Genomic DNA, 20,915 nt, shown 5'->3' with positions numbered 1-20,915 from the left:
GCTTCATTTAAAAAATACAGTCATGGAGAAACAGAAGTCTACGGCGACAACTGTTTCTTGCGTTCCTGCACAGATGATGGACAGCCTGCAGGTGGGTTCACGCCTCGGTGAGCTAGCGCGCTTATCTGAATGTCAGCAAGGGTGATTAGAGGAAAACTATGGAAATCAAAAATGCTAATTAATCTGCCACACAGAAGAGACGCATAAAAATTCGACAATCTCTCCAACTACATGTGCAAGCCTTAACTGCGAGGTGATGGGTAAAGTTGCCTTTACGTCATGTTATGATTTTATGACATAGAGCAGTATTACGTCACAGCTTATACTGTTAGAATCACTGCAGATACAAACTGCAAATCGGCAATAATTTATTATTAACCACAATGGCCTCTCACAATCATTTTGATGCTAAAATACTGTTCTTACTTGTCATTGTTTATAGAGATCTCCACCACACTGATATGTGCATTTTTAGATAAACACTTGACTGGCTCCGTCTGTCTTTGGGGAGATGTTCTCTGTAACCTGGCCTGACGCCAGCGTGTGGTTTCTGCGATGATGACTCTGCTCGGCGGCGTACGGCTCGTCTCTAAGTGCCACAGATTCACAGCGCTGCTCCCAACAGACTCAAAGTGCTAAAAGCAGACATTCACGGTCCTGCAGAGGTCTCACCCTACCTTCCCCCATCATGCGCTGAAATCGTGCGAGCTAAAACAGACTTTAAAGGGATGATATCATGCATTTGATGTTTTTGCGTGGATTTTTCTTTTAAGACTTCTACCCCTCTCTGACCTTTAGAATTAAATGGGCGATTTTTTGCTGATGTGCTTTTAAGTTCTGCAAATGTGAAATGAGAAACAGTGCATCACTGCACTTTGTTCATTTTCACCCTATAACGTTTTTTTTACGAGAAAATCCAATCTTTTCAATACAGTTTTGAGTCTGATAGTTCACGCAAAAATCTAAATTCTTTCATCATTTATTCACCCTCATGTCACTCCGAACCCGTTTGACTTTGTCTTCTGCAGTAGAAGATATTTTGAAGAATGTTGGTGATAACCAAACAACATTGACCCCCATTGACTTCCATTGTATGGAAACAAAACCACAGAGACATTCCTCAAAAAAATCTTCTTTTGTGTTCCACTGAAGAAAGAGTTATAAAGAGGATTTAAATGGCATAAGGGTGAATAAATGATGACAGAATTTTTATTTTGGTTGAACTATCCCTTTAAGTGAAAGAAAACAAGTAGCTAACCTTAACTATATAACAACTATATCCATAATCGTGATGAGCGAAAAGGCCAGTCAGAGAAGTCGCTGTTACCATGGAAACATAAATCATGAAAAATATAACCTAGCAGCAACCGCACACTCCTATCAAGCGTGGTAAAACAATATTTGATGTCATTTGTATGTAGTATGTTTACAGAAATATTTCGCGACTTAAACGGTTGATCAATACGGTAAGCGTGCACTTTGTTATCAAATGCACAGACAAGTTGGTGTGTCCCGCCCTTCAATAAACCAAATAAAGATCTCTCGCTATCCTACAAAAAATTTGTTGGAACACAGAGTCACACCCACAATGATTACATCTTCATTTTGGACCAATGGCAGTAAGGCGAGTAAACTGAAAACATTAAACTGACGTTTTTCCACATAAACCACCAAAAACTCAAAAACACCTTAATTCGCTATAAATCTATTGTCACCTTTCGCAGACTATGGTAATGTAAAAATATGAGAAAAAAGGTTTCATATTTTAATCGAGGCGTTTCAGGAAGGTCTGGGTGAGTTGAGCATTCGCTTTTAGATAGAATGCATCTTCTGTTGACACTTTAATTTTTGCACAGAAAAGTATGTGTTCAGGCCATATGACCCATTAACTTGTTTAGTAGTACACTGAACTCAAATTTGAACTAAGACAATGAACTTAGAATTTTCCATATATGACGGTGAGATGTTGAAATAAAGCACATTGATTTTTGCATGGTTTCGTTTCATTTTGTAAAACGAGATTTTTCTCCTTTCTTCGACAAGAGCATCCATCATCATTTACCTGCAAAAGCACTGTGGGATCTCTCCTAGGCCGTACAGTGGGAACAGGAAGGGAGTGTTGCCGTAACGACCCAAGCATCGCAGGAAGTGCTGCGTGGCCTTTAATCCCACGTCTGTAAGGGTCTCCTGCGGCACAATAGCGATTGAGTGGAGGACAAAGTCCTGCAGATTCTCCGTCAGCTTCTTGGTCTTCAGGAAGTCCCGAAATGGTTTCTCTGAGTGGTCTACAATAAGCACAATTTGAAATCTGTTATAGATTTAACGAGAACAGGACCTGCCACTGTAAGTGAACAAAAGACAGAACAAATAGACTAAACATTTTAATTTGGTTATTATAGATGTTGGCTAACATTAAAATAACATGAAAAATCAATTTATCTTGTCAATGTGACAAATGTACATTCAGTAAAGTGGATGTTTCCGAACCAACCCTCGAAAACATAATGAAGCTAACTCAATACATCACCTCAATGAGAATATACATATTCAACAAAAAGCACGAAAGGTTAAATCCCAAGAAGTAAAAACGGCTAATTGCATAATTGGGAATTTTGCTTCAGAATTAAGAAAATGTTTATCAAATTCGACTTTTCAGTAGATTTTCTCTATTATAAAATGTGTATATCGTCGCTGTCCTTCTGTATTATCGGATGTTAAATTTCATAGTTTTTAAACCGGTTAAACAATTAAATACTAATGTCAAACTTGACAAGCACGTTTTAATACTTTTTATTGGTTAGATATTTGTAAAACCCAGTGACAAACATAAAGGGTGATTATTAATATGGATTCATGCCCCTAAAAAACAATAACAAAAAAAAAATATGTGGATACGAGGTTTTAGGACAACAACGATATCTTGATTTATACAGTCAAAAACAAAAAAAAGATGATGATAAACATAAAATGAACTGATGTTTCTAAGATCAAAGGGTTATAACATTTCAATTAACATTTTTTTTTGCTAAACTCACAGGAAGAAATTTGGAAGATTTACTGCCATAGAAGGGAAAATAAATACTATGGGAGTCAAATGGGGGTATGATTTGATAATCTTCCAGATATCTTCCTGTGTGTTTAGCAGAACAAAGACATTCACACAGATTTGAAGCAAGGGGGAGCAAACGAAGACAGAATTTTCATTTTAGGTGAAGTATCCTTTTAAGAAGGTAAAGGACAATTTTCATTCCTTGTTATATCAAAATTCTCAGCCTTAGATGAGACTGTTGTCCTGTGTGACCTTGTAGAAAAAAATCCAGACAAGTCTCTTATAGATCTCTGGTGTCCCATGTGAATCAGGGAGATGTAGAGAGAGGGAGAGAGAGAGAGAGAGAGAGAGAGAGACATGGGTCATACCCTGGTACTCCTCTGGGTGCTGCTCAAAGTCCAGACAGAAGGTAAGAAACTTCATCAGCATGCGTTTCTCCACCACAGTGAGCTGTTTACTGGCAAACACATCAGCCCGTGAACACGGGACCTTCAGGAGGAGAGACAGAAACACAGGGTTAAAGAAGTGACATGGATGTACGAATACATAAAAGAAAGAGATGGATCAATTGTGATAAAAAGGGATTTTAACTTCAGCCCTCAATTACTCGCACAGATGGATTTTGCATTACTATTAATGTTTTTAGTGAAATGAGGAACATCTTTTGTGTCAATGCTCTTATCAGATACATTAGTAAATAGAAACGGATGAATCCAGCGGGACCTCATATAATCATTTAATCTCAACCGGACCAGTAACTGAAATCAGGATTCTTCACATTAGGACAAAAATACAACACCATCATTAGGAAAGCAGATTGTCTTTGCATGTTGGATGAAATCAGACTGTGTTTTTGCATCAGAATAAGTAATCACAGGAATGTTTCTACATATTGAAACTAGAAGACCAACACTGATATGATGTTGCTATTAAATGTAGTAATAAATCTGCTATTTACTATTAAAGCCAGAGAATACTTTATTAAATATCAGCAAGCTTTATTTATATTGGAAAACATTTTACTTACGTATGTTTACAATTACCTAACAGTTTTAACAATTGTAAGATTTTGTGTAAAAAATTTGTTTTCTACCTGTTCCACTTTTTCATTTCTACAAGTGAGGATGCGGCCGATGTTCTTGAACTCTGCGTAGCGGCTCACATTAGATTTGATAAGCAGATCCACCAGCGCGCCACGTGAATACATCAACTTTGAAAGGGGTCAAAGCAGAGAACACAGTAAATTTCATTTCATTGCCGTCTAAGTCCATTTAAAGCTAGCTATCGGAGAGCAATAACTACATCATGCTTTTAACTTCCAAAGCAACTGTTCATACGCAGGAGTAAATGTGAGGACATTCACGATGTTAATTATTTCGATATCTTTATATTGCAACTTGCACCGTTTTATATTTAAATTAACCAGAATTTGATTCCTAACATGTTCCAGATTTATGAAATAATGAATTATTACATAACTGTATACAAACCTTGGAGACCAGGTCGATGTTAAATCTGCGTCCCTCTTTTAACAGTGTTTGATATGTTATCTTCTTTTTCACCTCCGCAGGTGGATCTGCTGGGCTGCTGATTGGCGGCTGCTCTTTCTCCTCTTGTGATTGGCTGGCGTCTGAAATCTCATGCTGCTCTTGTATTGGTTCAGACATTTCATCCTCAGCGTTCTGCGTCTTCACAGTTTCTGTGCTACCGTCAGTGATAGCCGTGTCTTGAGCTTCAGTAGAGGCTTCATTGGTCTCTTCTGATACAGCATCACTGCTTGTGGCCGATGGCTGTGTTTCTTCTACTTTCTCTTCTTCCTCACTGCAAAAGACATTTAACTCAGAAAAACTAGGAGCAAAAATTTCAGTCTTGATCTTTATTTTTGATCTCATACATTGCTGTATACAGCAACTGTGTTATGTTATACCCGCATCATGAATTTTTGTCTATAAAGCATCTTCATCAGAGAAAAACACAAGATAAATAAATGTTAAGTAGCAAAAGATTCACACTCAGAAATGGAAGTCAATTTAACGCTGACTCAGATTTTATTTCATATTGGCCGCTGTGGGGGGTGAAATATGGTGTACAGTCTGTCTCTTCTCTCTCACTCACTGGCACTGCCATAATCTCTGCGGTTGTCCTGTCTTTATTGTTTGGAATGTTATTCGTGTCTTGGATGAGAAAATACAAGATGATCAACACTTTTTTCTGAATGAATAATAATACTTTCTATTATAATGGCTTTGTGATGGCAACACATAGACAGATTCATTTTCGCAAACTTTCACTTTAACTCTAGTTTGATCTGACCGATCCATAGAAGAAACATCTACAGTTAAAAACACAACTCTTTTGTACGAACTTTTAATTAAAAAAAGCGTATGATTTATTTCTAAATAGAGACGGGCGGAATGGCCAAAAATCACGGAATGAGTGATCTTATTTTACGTTAACAATCTCTCATTATAATTCTATATCTTATACCTCGTTTCTCTTAGATTAAGATTTCCTTTGTTTATTTATTAAAGTTCATTTAAATGCTCACCATAGTTAAATACGCAAGTTATGAAAATGTACTTAAGATATCAGATCAAGTTCTGATAATGAGATTTATTATTTATTTATATTTTTGTAGGAAGATAGACAACATGTATAACAATGAAGTATGAACATATACATAAACAATGTGTGTACAGTATATAACTGGTGTTCATGGGGTCTGTACTGTAGGTCTTTATTGCTCTTTACTCTATTAGATGAGGATTTTACTGTGTTGCGTCTTTAGGTTTGTTTATTCTGGTGCTTGTCTTTGCACTGCGAGTCTCTGGTGACTCCACACCCGTCTCCCAAAATGGGGGAAAGTAGCGAGTCATGTCAAAACGCAAGTTTTCACCTTGGCTCGCCTGAAGTTAAACTTTATTAAAACTATTAACAGCTTCACAAAGCAATCTGACTTCTAAGATACGTGGTGAGAATGAGCTTTTCTATATGCTCATGCAGAATTCTGCACGTGAAATGCGATGTTGAGAGAAAGCGCCGGAGTGGAGCGGATCTCTAAACCACAGACTGAAAGAAGTTCAAAAGAATATGTGACATGTTAATTTGTTATGGGTGGATTAATTCACTTGTTCTTTCAGAATAACTCCCCACTTTCACAGTGACTAGTTAACCACGCCTATTTATTTACATTCCACTGAATACATGAAATAGAAAAGTAAAAAATAAATACGACCTCACATTGTGTTAATCACATTTATACACTGTATTTTTTGGTCTGCCATAAAAAAATTCGGACCGGGTTCGATTTTCTGCGTTTTTCCTATCCGTCAAGCATTTGGAGTCGCCTTTTATAACAATTCAGAGACTCCGTACAAACGAGAGGCAAATACGAAAAAACACATACAATTTTTTCGGACTGTATGTGCCAAGAACTTCACGGTTGACATTTTATTCCACGGTAACGGAATATTCTGTCATACCGCCCAGCCCTCTTTCTAAAATACTGTAGCAAGCGCTTTAGTTGAACTAGAAATCGATATGATCAATTCAATATTGTACGTTTTAAACTGTTTGTAATGTTTAAAAGACCCAATTGGATGAAAGTCAAAAATATTCTCTGTTAAGTGCTATTATCGGGTCCCATGTGCATCTAGAAAAATTTTGAAAACAAAAATCCCAGTAACTTACTTCGTAAGCCTTTCTCTGCAAGCATGTGAGAAATCAAACCGTTCGGATTTTGCAACTGATGTGATGTAGATGCTGGCTCTTATTATAATATTACCACCCTTTAATCTACACAATTCCACCTACGGCGCTGCCGCCATTGTTGTTTTCACAAGCGACAGCGGTGTACCTGATGCCATGGTTCATGGACAACATGCAATGTAGTATCTGCACAGAGTCCTAACCTCAGATTGGAGTGGATTTATTTAATTTTTTGTGGAAAACCTGTTTGTTTGCGCAAATCACTTCAAGCCGGAGTGCTTTATCAACCTGGGACAGTACAAGCAGGATTAGCTTCAAAGTTTTTTCTCAAGAGGGATCGAGACCAACTGAACCAGACAAAGCTGCCGATGTAAGAGGATAACGTTAGCATATGATAGCGAAGTCAGTCACAGGCTAAATTGAACATTCCAGGCCAGTGTTAAAGTTACTCTATATTTATATGTTATTTGGCAAATGGGGACTTGGGAGTTTAGCTGTATGTATGTTAATAAATTATGTGCGTTAATATGTTCAGCTTTGGCAAGCTGTTTTGCTAATGAACAGGGGCGAACACTGCAGTTAGTTTCCTTTTTAACGTCTTAAGTAATTTTCCCTTAGGCTGAAAAAGCGGTCACTGCATACGAGTTATGCTCTCATGTTGTGTGTGTAACGTTAAAACTTGTCAAATCCGTGGATTTTAGGCAAGCATACATACACAACATGAACGCTGTTTGCTGTGACAGATTTTTTAGTCTCCGGCCGAATGATTTGAGACGTTTAGAAAAAAAAACTAAACGCAGAGGAGTTCAGTAAACATAATTTAGCAAATCCATTGCCATGGTAGTACTACATGTGTGTTGTGTTGACACACAGGACGGAACAGGGGTGGTGTGCGATGTAACTCATTATCATAGTTTAGAATGGGTACCCTCACAAAATGTTCATATTTTTTGAGGGTCCTTGGCATCATAAATAAAAAAAACTCCCTGACGTAGAACACCAGTTAAATAGGACTACTACTAGACAAGCACCTAACAAAAATCTTTTAATCCTTGACACAGGTGCCTTTTTATTTATTTTTATTTTATAATTTATAATATTTTTTCTTTATATATTTATATGTATTATTCTATATTCTATATCTATTTACTTATTTTTTTATGCTTTATATAATTCTGTAAATATATATTTTAAATTCTATAAGCGTATAATATTAATTTATCATTTTTGTAAAATTATATTTAACAAAAATATTTTCTGTAAAATGCTCAAAAGACAATTATATGTAATTAAAAAAATCAAATGTATTTGGTCATGTTTAGTCTCTAATATATGTTTGTCCTTTTAAAAACATAATGCACTAGATTTTAATGCACACAGGACCTCATTAACATGGTCACAGAACCACAGCGAGTGGCTACACTTTCGGGTCACAAAATGCTGCTTTTATTAATGCATTCTGGATTACACCATCTGTTGTTCAGAAAACAGCGAGTCCGCCTCCCCGCTCAATGCATTCATTGAGTCACGAGTTTCAGCTCTCTTAGGCAAGTTTCTGTGAAAAACATGAGAGGACGGGGTTTGCATTCCCCATGGCTCTTAGTCAGCGATCAGAGTTTGTCCATTTCATTAAAGAGACCCTTACAATCCCCAGAATGAAACGGGACAGGTAGGTATATTTGTTTTTACAGTGCCATGGCCAGCAACTTCTGTTTTTTAATGCATATGTAAAACCAACCAGAGTACTTTCCGTCTCCGTTTTCAGAGTGTAAACTCCTTATTCCAAACACTCTGAAGGTAATTGATTGCTAAAAGTACGAAATTGGGGTCCGAATTTTCGCATTTTAAAATATGTATATGACTTCACGTTGTGTCAATCACATTTACACACTGAATTCGATAATTTCATTTGTCATAAAAAAAATAGGACTGGGTTTTATTTTCTGCGTTTTCGCATTCATAACAAGCATATTGAGAGTTGATAACTCAGAGACACCGGACAAACAAGTGCGACATATGAAAAATTCTGACTGTATGTGCAAAAACCTTACGAATCAAAAGATTAAAAAATATGTAAATACATTTTGTGCAGACTTTTGAAAAAGAAATGGGAAGGAAACAGCACGCTCACCTGGCATAACAGTAAACTTCTATGTTAGAGATGGATGAGTCCACTGAGCTGAGAGGAAGCACATCTTCTCCCTCCTCCATCAGACTCCTCCATGCCTGCTCAGATTCTGTGGTATTAACTTCCTCCTGATTCTAAAAACAAACAGTATACACTCCAGTCAGTCATACATAAACACATAAGATATAGAGTCAAATAGCTGACTGTTACATATTAACTGTCTCCCTCCATCAGTTTTTTTACGATATGACAATTTACTGACCTTGTAGTCCTCAATCCATGACAGGAGGCCATTGAATGTGAAGCTAGCCCAGTTTCCAGCATAGTAGGTTCTCCTATGACATACAAAAAAAACTCACTGAAGGTGCAACCGTCTGTAAAAATACATTAGACTGTATAATAGTCTGTACAGTACAAAAAAAAGACACCTTTAATCATGAAAGGTCTTTTCTGGTAAATCTTATCCAGTCTAGGACTTTACCAGACCAGCCAGTCACGATAATCAACTTATCGAGCAAAATATATAAACAAAACCTTGTATATTTAGAAATTCTTAATCAGAAAGTAGCACTTAACAGCTAATATTTTTTTAAAATTTCATAGCCTTGTTTGAGTAAAGCTACTGTCAGACATGCACTAAAAAGGTCTTTGCGACCACCCATCAAAATAAAAGTCTGCTTAACTTAATGTGGTGAGGAAGGCGTGACGAGAGCCGTGAGGCGGGTTCCCGCATATCTCACGGTGGAAATCGGGAGCATAAGAAGACGAGCGACGGGACTGCTGACGAGAGAGGACCGGGCCCGGACATATGTTTTAAGTTTGTATGCATGTTCTTTTGGCCTTTTACTTTCGTGTTTTAGTTTGTTTATTTTATTAAAATTTTATTTGAATGTTCGCCGGTTCCCGCCTCCTTCCTTACTTTTATTGAACCTTATTACACTTAAATTAACTATGACACAACCACATGAATAAACTATAGTATAGTATAGTTTTACCTTTATTAAAGTAAATGTACTAGTAAGAAAAAAAAGCTTAAATTTAAGTAGAAGTAAAAAAACACTGAAGATGCACTGGAGGTGCTGGTTTATATTTTACTGGTTTATACTATGCTGAAGTATTTTTCATGTGGGACAAGATACTACTATTGTATCGTAAAAAAATAAACGGAAAACACAGAGTCCAGAAAAATTACAATCGAAAAAAAGGAAATTTGGGGAAAAAAATAGTTTTCGTAGGGCCCTCGATAACATTTTAGCAGATTGTTCTGTAACATTTTGTGAGGCCTTCCTCAGATAGGAGTAGTGTTCTGTTATCAGAGATCGTAAACATCAGACTGAGCTAAGCGCTAAACTACTTTCACTTTCATCCCAGTCCTACAGCTGGTAATAAGAATTCAGCTTCACACATTCTAAGACAACCAACAGTCAAATAACAGCTTCCATGACTTTAACATCGGCTATGAAAGGTGTTCCGTGTAATACACCAATATTGTATGTGTGTGCGCATCCCACTGTCTATAACACTTCTATGAAACATCCTTTGAAGTACTGCTTGCAAATGTCTCCTGGTCAATCTGCTTTTTTTATTATCCAACTTGGGTCCAATTTAAAAAGGCAAAACTAACGCTTTTGTTTTTAGTGTTGATTAATATAACCGGTCTGCCGCCATTCGGTCCGGTGTCATTTCCCTCGCCTCGCAGGAAAAAAATTGAAACACAAAAGGCTGACGTTTGGGTATGCACTAGCAGACCTCCGTTACACTTCGATCGATCCGCACGTGTTTAACTGATAACATTAAGTTGACGCCATTGTTTCGGTTTATTGCTAAAAGCATAAGTTTATGAATACACGTGCACTGAGAAGGGGAACGACCAATCACAACAGCCTGAGAAGCGGAAGCTAGCTAGTATGGTGTGGGCTGGACATCTTCACATACACTAAGCGGAGAACCAATCACGACAGACCTGGTCAGCTTTACTAATCAGAGTGTTTCGGAAGGAGGGACTTTACATAGACCGGTAGAAATCCAGTCGTTTTGTAGAGGGACATCGGTGAACAATAGTCTTGAAATATGTGAAGTATTAAAGGTTTTTTTAAAATTAGAAATATGAGCCTCCATTGTTAAACACCCAAAAAACATCATCAAAGCCTCAAAAACAGGAAAAGACTTGCTCCTTTAATAAATGCTGAAAAACTAAATTGTTCATTGTTATCTAATGTTAGTAAGTGTTACTGATTGTTCTAAGGTTGCTCTCATAATAATCCTGTTTCACTTCATGGGGTCTTCAGCCAAGAAAATAATTACACAACTACACAAAATAAAACGTCAGTCCTATTTTCAACCTGTGACACAACCACCAATGTATTATGGGAATAATACCTGTCCAGATGAAGAACGCTCTGGCCGACTCTGGAGCAGGCCGCTGCGATGACAGACTCTGTGAGTCCTGGAAAATGAAGCCAGACAGAGAGCATTGTTACAGACCAACATTAAAACCTGCTGCATGACCTCTCATTCAATGAAACATTTCAGTCAATTCGCCAAATGTGCCTTTTTGAGCATGCATCGCTGAAAAGGCAAAACCGTCCAATTACATTGTCACAAATGTAAAAGCAATAAAACTCACTTGAGTCTCATTCACTCATATCACAGCTACAGTTAAAAGCATCAATTCAGCATGAGGAAACAGAATTAGATGTGCATCTTCGTGCTACTTTCTGTGTGTAGTCTTGGATAAATGCAAACGTAAAAATACTGTGAAAGCCGCAATCCGTAACTTTTGCCTCTCTATCGCCATCACTGTTAAAACATAAAATTGCAGGTTACTTTCCTTATTTTCACGAAGGTGAAAGTCAAATGGTGTTCAACTGATACTTGCTTAATCATACCCGACAGATTGATACTTAAAATGAGCAGTAATACAAACCAAAAGCACCTACATGTCCACTTAGCACATTTACTAGTGTACAAACTATGTTGGCCGTGTGGTTTACATACTCCACATTTCTGCCGTACAGGGGCAGACGGAGCATGTGGGGTCCCTGAGAGCAAGATTGAGCAGCACCGGGGCTGAAAACAACTCCATTAAGCCGCTGAAGCGTCCCTGTCCCTCCATCTTTCTTCTTCTTCATCTGGCCTTGCGCAACGCCATCTCACACACACAATGGAAAAGTGATTTATTCCGCGAAGGGCGTCGTATCTTCCCCTGCAACGGCCATTTCACTGATGGACAATCCTGGGATTCTAGACACCCACATGTTTGTGTGGACCTGCGGTCGGTTCCACAGTTTGATCAGAAACCCAACACAAAATCTTTGTAAAAAATCGTAATTTTCTTTCAAATAACTCACTTTTTCCAACTCTTTCCTCCAGCAAAGTGGCTCCCGTTGGGTATACATAAAAACAACTTTTCACAATCTAACCCATTCCTAATAGATTAAATCCTACGCTATATATTCTTGTTGAATTTCCATTTTCACTGAAATATGTCAAGCGCAAAATGAAAAAGCGGTTGTCGAACAGCTTTTCATGGCTGTCTAAACATTTCCTATGAAATTTAATAACGCATCTGAATTTACGTTCTGGTTAATTGCAATGACATCATTTTAAAAATGATCATCTAAGCTGAGAAAACCCATTTAGATTTATGAAAAAGTATCATATTAACACGCATGGCCTTTTTAAATCGGATGCATCTCAATTATCCAGCCGGCAGAACCGCAGCGGTCCAAGTTGCTTCTATATATCTGTCCAGATAATACTGAAGATGTTTTTAAAAAGTGTAAATAACCTCCCGCCGCCATCTTTTAATGCCATTTATCCTATCCAGTATTGATTTTTCCACATCATGTTTGCTAAAGACAAACATTACCTGCCATAAAGTTCTGATGCCACATAGACATGCTGGGCGATAAATAATAGATTTGTGCTGGCAGGACTTTGATGACCGGGCGAAGCCTGAAATGCTTTCAGCAGGAATTGTATGAAATCATAAATCACTCTTCATTTTAGAGAACATTCCAAATGGATTCTATCTGTGCACCTTGAAAGTCATTTTTCGGTTATTTATAGTCGAGGCTGAGGGAGCGAGAGAGGGATTGTATGCGAGAGAGAGAGAGAGAGAGAGGTCAGTTCTCTTTTACACTCCACCCCTTTGTGTCACCCATCCTCTTTATCTATCGCCTCCTCTCTGTATCTATCTCCTCCTCACTTTTGCAGACCTTTGCTGTATGCATTTGAATTTGTGTTTGTATGATGATGTGTTTTGTCTATTGTGTATATATATGTCAATTTTATTAATTTATATGTTTTTTACTTTGTTTACTGTCATACTGTGCACTGGATATTTCTATAACCAAGGAAAAATCCCTGTGAGATGCAAGAATATCTCATACTCTTTAATACGTTAGTTCACTTTTAAATTCATTCAATCGTTTATTCATTCATTTGTTTGTTCATTCATTCATTTCTTTTTTTATTCATTTAATCGTTCATTCATTCAGTTGCTCGTTCCTTTATTCATTGGTTCACTCATTCGTTTCTTCATGCATTTTTTGTTTGTTCCTTCATTCACTCAATCGTTTATTTATTCATTCACTCGTTTGTACAGTCTTTTGTTCCTTTACATTAATTAGTTTGTTCGTTCATTTTTTCATTTGTTCATTCATTCAATCGCTTATTCTTTCATTCATTCATTTCTTTGTTCATTTATTTATTCATTCGTCTCTTTGTTTATTCATTCTTTTATTCAATAATTTGGTCATATGTTAGTTGTTCATTCATTCCCTCATTCAATCATTTGTTCATTCCTTCGTTTTTTTTGTTTGTTTATTTATTTAATCATTCATTTGTTTGTTTATTCATTCTTTTTTTCATAAATGTATTAATTCGTTAGTTTGTTCATTTATTAATTCGATATTCATTCATTAATTCTTTTGTTGATAATTTTGTTTGTTATTTCATTAGTTCACTCATTCATCCTTTCATTAGTTCGTTCTCTCATTCATTTATTAATTAATTGATTCAATAGTTGGCTTTTTCATTAATTTGCTAGTTTATTTGTTCATTCATTCGTTTGTTCCATTGTTCATTTATGAATTCAATTGTCAGCTCATTCATTTAATAGTTTGTTCACTCATTCATACTTCAGTCCATTCATTCATTCGTTCACCCATTCATTCATTTACTATCTACAAAGCGATAGTTTATCATTTAATCATCCTCATGTCATTATAAACCTTTGTGACTTTCGGTCGAGCAACATTAACCCCAACTGACTTCCATTGTATAAACCACTGAGAAATTTCTCAAAATATCTTCTTTTGTGCTACACAGAAGTAAGAGTCTAACACTTTTTTCTGAACTACATGAGAGTAAATAAAAGGTGACATAATTTTTACTTTTAGGGGAAATATATCATAACATTGCATTGAATATATCGTCTTGGACATTCTGCAACACTACATTTGATTTTCATGGAAACAAATTATGGATGAATTCTTATTAGAAATAAACAACCTAATGCTCTCAGTCATCGAAATCAAGCTGCAAAAATTTCTTCAGACGATCTACCACAAAATCAGAGATAAGAATCAAGTTTCGCAGCCGTAAACGCTCGCAACTGTACAAAATAATCTCCAGTGATCTAAAGGGAGTCTGCGTCTGCGGAGCCTATTGGAGGTTCTGCTAACAATCAATTCCACGCTAATGCTGGAGGGCCGTGAGAAATCAATCACCTGAAAAGAGCACAGCAGAGGTCTGGATATCTGTGAAGGTGTTCTGTAATCACATGACTGCTAATAGAGGCTATTCAAGCTAAAGGCACACGGCTCCAACCAAGATGAATAGTTACATTAACCCGGGCTCAGAGAACGACCCGGTGAAATGGCTGGCTTGTTTTCTTCATTGCTGCTCTATTAGCGGCTGGCGAGAGAACGGCTCAGATATGAGATGAACTAAACGTGCATCTCAGTCAGGCCTGTCAGCCAATGATTGCTTAGCCCTAACCATATTCCTCAATAAAGACCACTGTACCTTCACATTGTCTACATCCTTAAGTCTCTCCAGCTGTCGAGTGTATGCTCTGATGTGCTTCATTGAATGGTAATTATGAAATACTGTTAAACTGTCAATTGGACGGAGTAACAGAGGTATCTTAATGAGTCGTAAAGTTTGTTTGTGATATACCAACAATAAAGTAAAGCAGAGCTGTACAGTACATAAATGTCCCACATGGTAGTAAAAAATCAGTCTGTGTTACGAAAAAATAAGTGATAGTGTAGCACACGTGCGATACAGTTTGTCAGGAGCATTAGACAGAGCCGCTTGTTTGTGTGAAGTGCAGCATTTGTCGTTGTGCTTGTTAGTGTGCGAGGTTATCTAATGGCGCACCAATTTTTATTTATCGTTTCGCTATTAAAACTTGTTTTCCAGCAGCATCAAGTCCATTGATCTAGAGACCTATGATCTGCGCGATGTGGGAAACATGGAAGGAAGAACAAATACAAAAATAGCATATGATATTATGAAAAGATCTCCGTGTAGAAGCACTGCGCACTGAAACCTATATAAGTTAGTTAGGCTATAATTTTACCTGCAAGCTTTTGAGGCGTCTGATCAAATAGTGAATGGTGCGGATGAAAACAGGACGAGATAACAGATATTATTGCCAGGAATGAGACAGAATCCGGCTAAAGCTGGTGGGAATGACATCGGTCCCGCGCCAGCTCTCTTGGAACAGCCTCTTCTTAAAGGTACAGTGTCAAAATCACATCACCTGCGACTAGTCGACATCAAAAAGGTCATGTCATAGCATTGATGCCCACTTGTTGACTAGTCAACTAGTTTGTGTAACCCCTAGTAGTAAATACTACCCCTAGTAGTAAAAACTAGGGGTGGGACAATATATCGATATGGCGATGTATCGTCGTCCCTCTCCGTGCGATACAAGAATCGATACGCTGTGCCAAATATCGATGTTTTAATTCATTAATAAAACAAGACGCTCTAAATATATTTCCTATAGCATTGTTACATCATGGCTCCACTGGGTGGCGCTTAACACGCAAACGAAGGAAACGTGAACAAGCTAGTCTGAGAAAGAGTTTAGGATTGCTTACGTGTAAAAAAAATATGATCTAGGTATATTTGTAAATGAACGTTAATGTGCTAAGATTTAATACAAGTTCCTGCACTCAAATGTTTTTTTAGGTTTCTTTTATTAAAGCTGGTTAACACTAAGATGTTCCCAGGTTTAAAAAAAGTGGCTGTTAAATTTAGAAATGTGGGAGTATTTTAATGTGTTAAATGTTTGAAATGTGTCAGTTTACAAAGATAAGCTTTTAATTTAAGCATAAAATATATTCATTTACCTACTGAAAAAGTTTTGTGGACTTCAATAAAGAGACAAATGTTGCACTTAATCTTTTCATGGGAATTTTGTTTTCATAGCTAGGCAGATATCGCGATGTATCTTCATAGAATCGGAAAATAATATACCGATTATCATGGTATTGCCACTCTGTGATAGTATTGGTATCAGGAGCTATGTATCGCGATCTGTATCGTATCGTGAGGTGCCCTGGGAATCCCACCCCTAGTAAATACTATAGTATACCGTTTTTTTTATAGACAAATACTTTTAGTCCATTGAAAATACAAAACTTAAAAAATGTAAAAGAAAAAACTAATTTGGTTCAAACTAAAAATGATATGGCCCTAATTCATCCATTTGTAAAACGTTAATGTACTTTTTCAGTTACATGTCTGCTTATGTGATGACCTGCACTTTTTAAAAGGATGATGACACTCATATACTTGCGCAACAACTGTTTGGCCAGTGATATAACTTTAAACCTCTGTAGCAGCTATGTGCAAAAAATGTTAACATACCGCCCTGACTATGGCTTTCAACGGGAGTCTCCGTATAGTAAAAACAGATTTCCCAGCCATCTTTTCATCAGAAACTTTTCATTAGCACGGCACCAACTGCAAGAAAATAACCCAAAGCCATGGGGAATTTCAGTTTGCCATTTTGCTCTTGATTATTCTATTTCACTGTGGGACTCGGAGCCAAACAATATAAAAATGAACAGCCATCCACAGGCATCTGCTTCCAACTTACCGTACCCTGAGCACTGACTCTCCGGGGACAGCCAGGTCAGGTGCGAGTTCACCGGCTGACGGGGCGCAACCGACGGGAACACAGTCCTTCACACAGTCAAAGGGTCTAGCAGGGATCATTATGGGGGCCGTGGTATTCATTAACAACTGTTCCCCGTCCGTATCCTCATTTACACCTGTATCCAGCAGCAAAAACGGGGGTAACTAGGGAGTCTGGGACAAGCACGCTTGTCTGAGCAACCTTGACACGGAACAGAGTCTGAGCAGAAATAGTCCAGGCTGCGAGTGTTCCCGTGTCACCGCTTGCCTTGGGACCAACTGGCTCTGGTGGTTTTGCATGAGAGGAACCAGAAGTGGGCCAGATATATTCATTTGCACACCATCAATCACAGCACAGGACGTTGCTCTCAGCGATCAAAGTCTTTTCAGTTTTTTTTCTCATCTGCCTTTCCTTGCTGTTGTGAAGAACACTGGACTGCAATTGGGAGCAACTTTATCTCCTGCTGGCTTCAGCATTGTCCTGAGGACCTGGCCTGCATATAAACACACTTCTACTCTCCAAATCAGGACACTGGAGAGATCGAGGCCAGTAGAATTCATTCAGACCATTCAGTCCAGTAGAAGAGGATACACAGAACAAACCAACAGCTCACAACCAAGTTCGATGCAGTTCAGCTACAGTTGAACTGAATTCTAGACTGCGATACACAAGAAAGTAGGACTAAATCCCAGATCAGGCCTGGAAAACTGAAAAAATACTGAGTAATAGAAACTCATTTACTAACAAATAATTCATGCAGACATATGCTGTGTAAATATTTGAACACAATAACAGCAAATACCTTCATAAATTCATACAATTGGCTAGGTTGCATTTTTAAAGGGATACTTCACCCAAAATAAAATTCTGTCATCATTTACTGACCTTCGAGTTGTTCAAACTCGTTTTAAATGTATTTGTTCTGATAAATACAGAGAAATATATTTTGAAGAATACTTATAACCACCAGAAAGATTTTGCCCCCCATTGACTACCATAGTAGGAAAAAATACAATGGTAGTCAAAAGTGCCCCAGAACTGTTGCTGTCCTACATTTTTCAAAATGTCTTCTTTTTTGTTCAACAGAACAAGATAAAGTTTATTTCCTACTATGGGAGTAAGATCGGTTTGGTTATAAGCATTCTTCCAAATATCTTTCACTGTGTTCATTAGAACAAGGAAATTAATACAGATTTGGAATAACACGGAGGTGAGTATATGATGAACATTTTAGGGTGAAGATTCCCTTTAAAAATAAATTAAATGATACTTCATGAAGCGACTCTAAAATAATACGCAAAAATTGCATTCTCCTGGCGGTCTTTGAATAAAGGTTTCAGCTGAAATGTTTATTCACAATATATGTGTATATATGTCTTTTACAGCTCGATCTAGTTTAGGTTCTGCAAAAGGAGAGGAGTTTAACCCTATATGAAAAGTTTACCTAAAGATTTTAATACTATGCATGCATTGAGATGGGAAGGCAAGATACTCAGGAGCGAAAAGCCTCCATATTACAATATAATTAGCATATTTATTGTGGAATTGCTTTAAGAAAATACTTAAAAAGAAAAGTACTACATAATTGTATGCAACTAAATAACAGTTGAAATAAATTATTAATGAATAAGAGACTATATTCTGTGTCAGACTAAAGCTAGCGGTTGTTGGTTTGAGCTTTGCATACAATATATAACCATTGTTGACCTGAATACAGGTTGCACCAAAATAAACGTTCATGTATTACAGTAAGTTAAATGGCTATTTAATGGTTGAACTACAAAACATGTGTGCTTGTTAAACATTGTTAACCTGTTATCTTGGCACGCCCTGTAGACATTTCTGATGACATTTCATCCAACATCCAGCTATATCAAATGTAAACCATTACAGATGTATCCTGTTGTTACATTACTTTGATTTGTAAGCGAAAATGATGCATTAAATAAAATGCCTCCATGTTAATAATCAATAAGCCATATGACACAGTGACACAAAAAGAACTGCTGTCTCAGTCTCGAACAGATCATCTGTGAATCAGCATCACTGACTCATGTCACAGTCTGTCACACACGTGATCCTTTAGAGATTTCTTTAGCTCTTCTTTACATTCTTTGTCATGTTATACATGTTATACAATAAAACTGACTGCAGACATCAACACATAAATGCACTTGTTCATGTGTCAACCACAGTCAGTTAGCTTTAGCATCCCTGAATAGCTGCTTTTCTGCGTCTGTGACAAACACAAGAGGCTCGCATACCCCGGTCATGCTCCTCACCGTTACGCGACACGAAATACACACTCGGAGAACAGACTATTAAAAGGTGACATATATATTTAGTTATTTCTTACCTGTGCCGAGAATGACAACATCAAATTGAGACGGGAGCTCCTCAGAAGCCATCTTGAAACTACAAACTGTCACGTGACATGCTTGGGTGACGCACGAATCATGTTTTTTCTACACAGGTTTTTAACCACAGCCAATAACACACTACACAAAATATATGATTTTCAAAACAACTCTCGGTAGGCAGAAACGTTATAAATATATATTCATAAAGGGAAAAAAACGATATAAAAAAGCTATTGAAGCAGTATTTTAATGGTTTAATGTAGAAACGTAACGTCGTCTTATATTGACTGGAGAGATGTTATGTTTTTTCTTATGAACATAAAAATTTCTACCAAATATTGTAAAATGGCAAAAAACAAAGACACGCGAAATCACGAATCCTACTACGGCGATGGTGCAGCTCATGAATATTAAACAGCTAATGATGACGTATCTGTCCTTCGTTCATCGCATTCGCAGGCACACATGCTAGCTAGACTACTAACCTTCGCATTAGTAAGATTAATAAATCTAATTTTCAATAACATTATTTGAGAAGTACAAACTTTTTTAATTCGAACTTACTGACAATTTACTGACATGACAGCCAGCAATGAAGATGGATTAAAAAAACTAATACAAGGGATGCAGGCTAATAATAAATAAATAATACATATTAAAAAAGGAACACATTTATTAGCACATCAATATTATGCGTCTGAAATTTAAAATAGTAACAATTTGAAGTAAAGCTATTGAAAAGTCGTTTGACCCTTATTTTTACCTCACAATGTTACTTTCTTTATTCGACTTTTTAATAGCATTACATGAGATTGTTGCTGAAGTAAAGCTTCTCATGACAGCGGTTTTCTTCAATGCAAGTCTAATTTTAGATCCAGAAATCTTTGTATTTTCAGTATTTAATATATTTGTCCCTTTCACTTCTAATGTTAATGCATTAGACGTTTTGCTTGTTTTTAGAAACTGTGAAACAAATTTAAATTGAACTCAGAAATGGATCTATAACACACCACATTGCATGTCTTTTATTTAAAATAAATTGGTTGATGATATAAATTCACCGCTTTAACTCTTGCCAGTTCATTTTTACACAGATCTCCAAGATTCTGACCTGGACACAAAACAATACGGGCAAGCCACTTATAATTCACACTTTTCAAGAACGCTCCCCTTATCTTGAGAGATGCCAGAATGCACCAGAGAATATATTTCAGAGCCCTTTCTTCTATTCCTATCTGCATTTACCAGATATTTCTGTGTTTTTTCAGCGCTTTTTAATGGTTTAAATGCATGCTATGGAGTGCTTGATATTTTCGAGGATCTGAATGTTGTTTCTTGGGCACAGTTTATTGGTAAACCAATAGATATGACCATATCTCCCAAAACAGGATGACCCTTTGGACGTCACTTTTCTTCAGCTTTCTTGAATTACCATCACAGATATTGTCAGTGATACTTATTTCCTAAGCCAAACGGAGACAGGTGTTTATAGCTTCAAAAAAAGACAAA

General features: G+C 37.0%; 1 protein-coding gene across 1 annotated transcript in view; it reads right to left on the bottom strand.

Annotated features, from left to right (window-relative positions):
- chm (CHM Rab escort protein) overlaps positions 1 to 19,467 on the bottom strand; it is a 43,559-nt gene extending 24,092 nt beyond the window's left edge. The window contains exons 1-8 of the mRNA XM_056731684.1: positions 19,403 to 19,467; positions 11,265 to 11,331; positions 9,148 to 9,220; positions 8,889 to 9,019; positions 4,540 to 4,870; positions 4,143 to 4,259; positions 3,418 to 3,538; positions 2,063 to 2,285 (exon numbers count right to left, since the gene is read on the bottom strand). Coding sequence (XP_056587662.1) covers positions 2,063 to 2,285; positions 3,418 to 3,538; positions 4,143 to 4,259; positions 4,540 to 4,870; positions 8,889 to 9,019; positions 9,148 to 9,220; positions 11,265 to 11,331; positions 19,403 to 19,454 — 1,115 coding nt within the window. The 5' untranslated portion in view covers positions 19,455 to 19,467. The remainder of the gene's footprint in view (positions 1 to 2,062; positions 2,286 to 3,417; positions 3,539 to 4,142; positions 4,260 to 4,539; positions 4,871 to 8,888; positions 9,020 to 9,147; positions 9,221 to 11,264; positions 11,332 to 19,402) is intronic.
- Between the last annotated feature and the right edge of the window lie 1,448 nt (positions 19,468 to 20,915).

The sequence above is a fragment of the Triplophysa dalaica genome, chromosome 19 (assembly GCF_015846415.1).
Source record: "Triplophysa dalaica isolate WHDGS20190420 chromosome 19, ASM1584641v1, whole genome shotgun sequence".
In the NCBI taxonomy this organism is placed as follows: domain Eukaryota; kingdom Metazoa; phylum Chordata; class Actinopteri; order Cypriniformes; family Nemacheilidae; genus Triplophysa; species Triplophysa dalaica.
The sequence above is the reverse complement of the archived record's forward strand: the minus strand, read 5'-3'. Positions and strand labels throughout refer to the sequence as shown.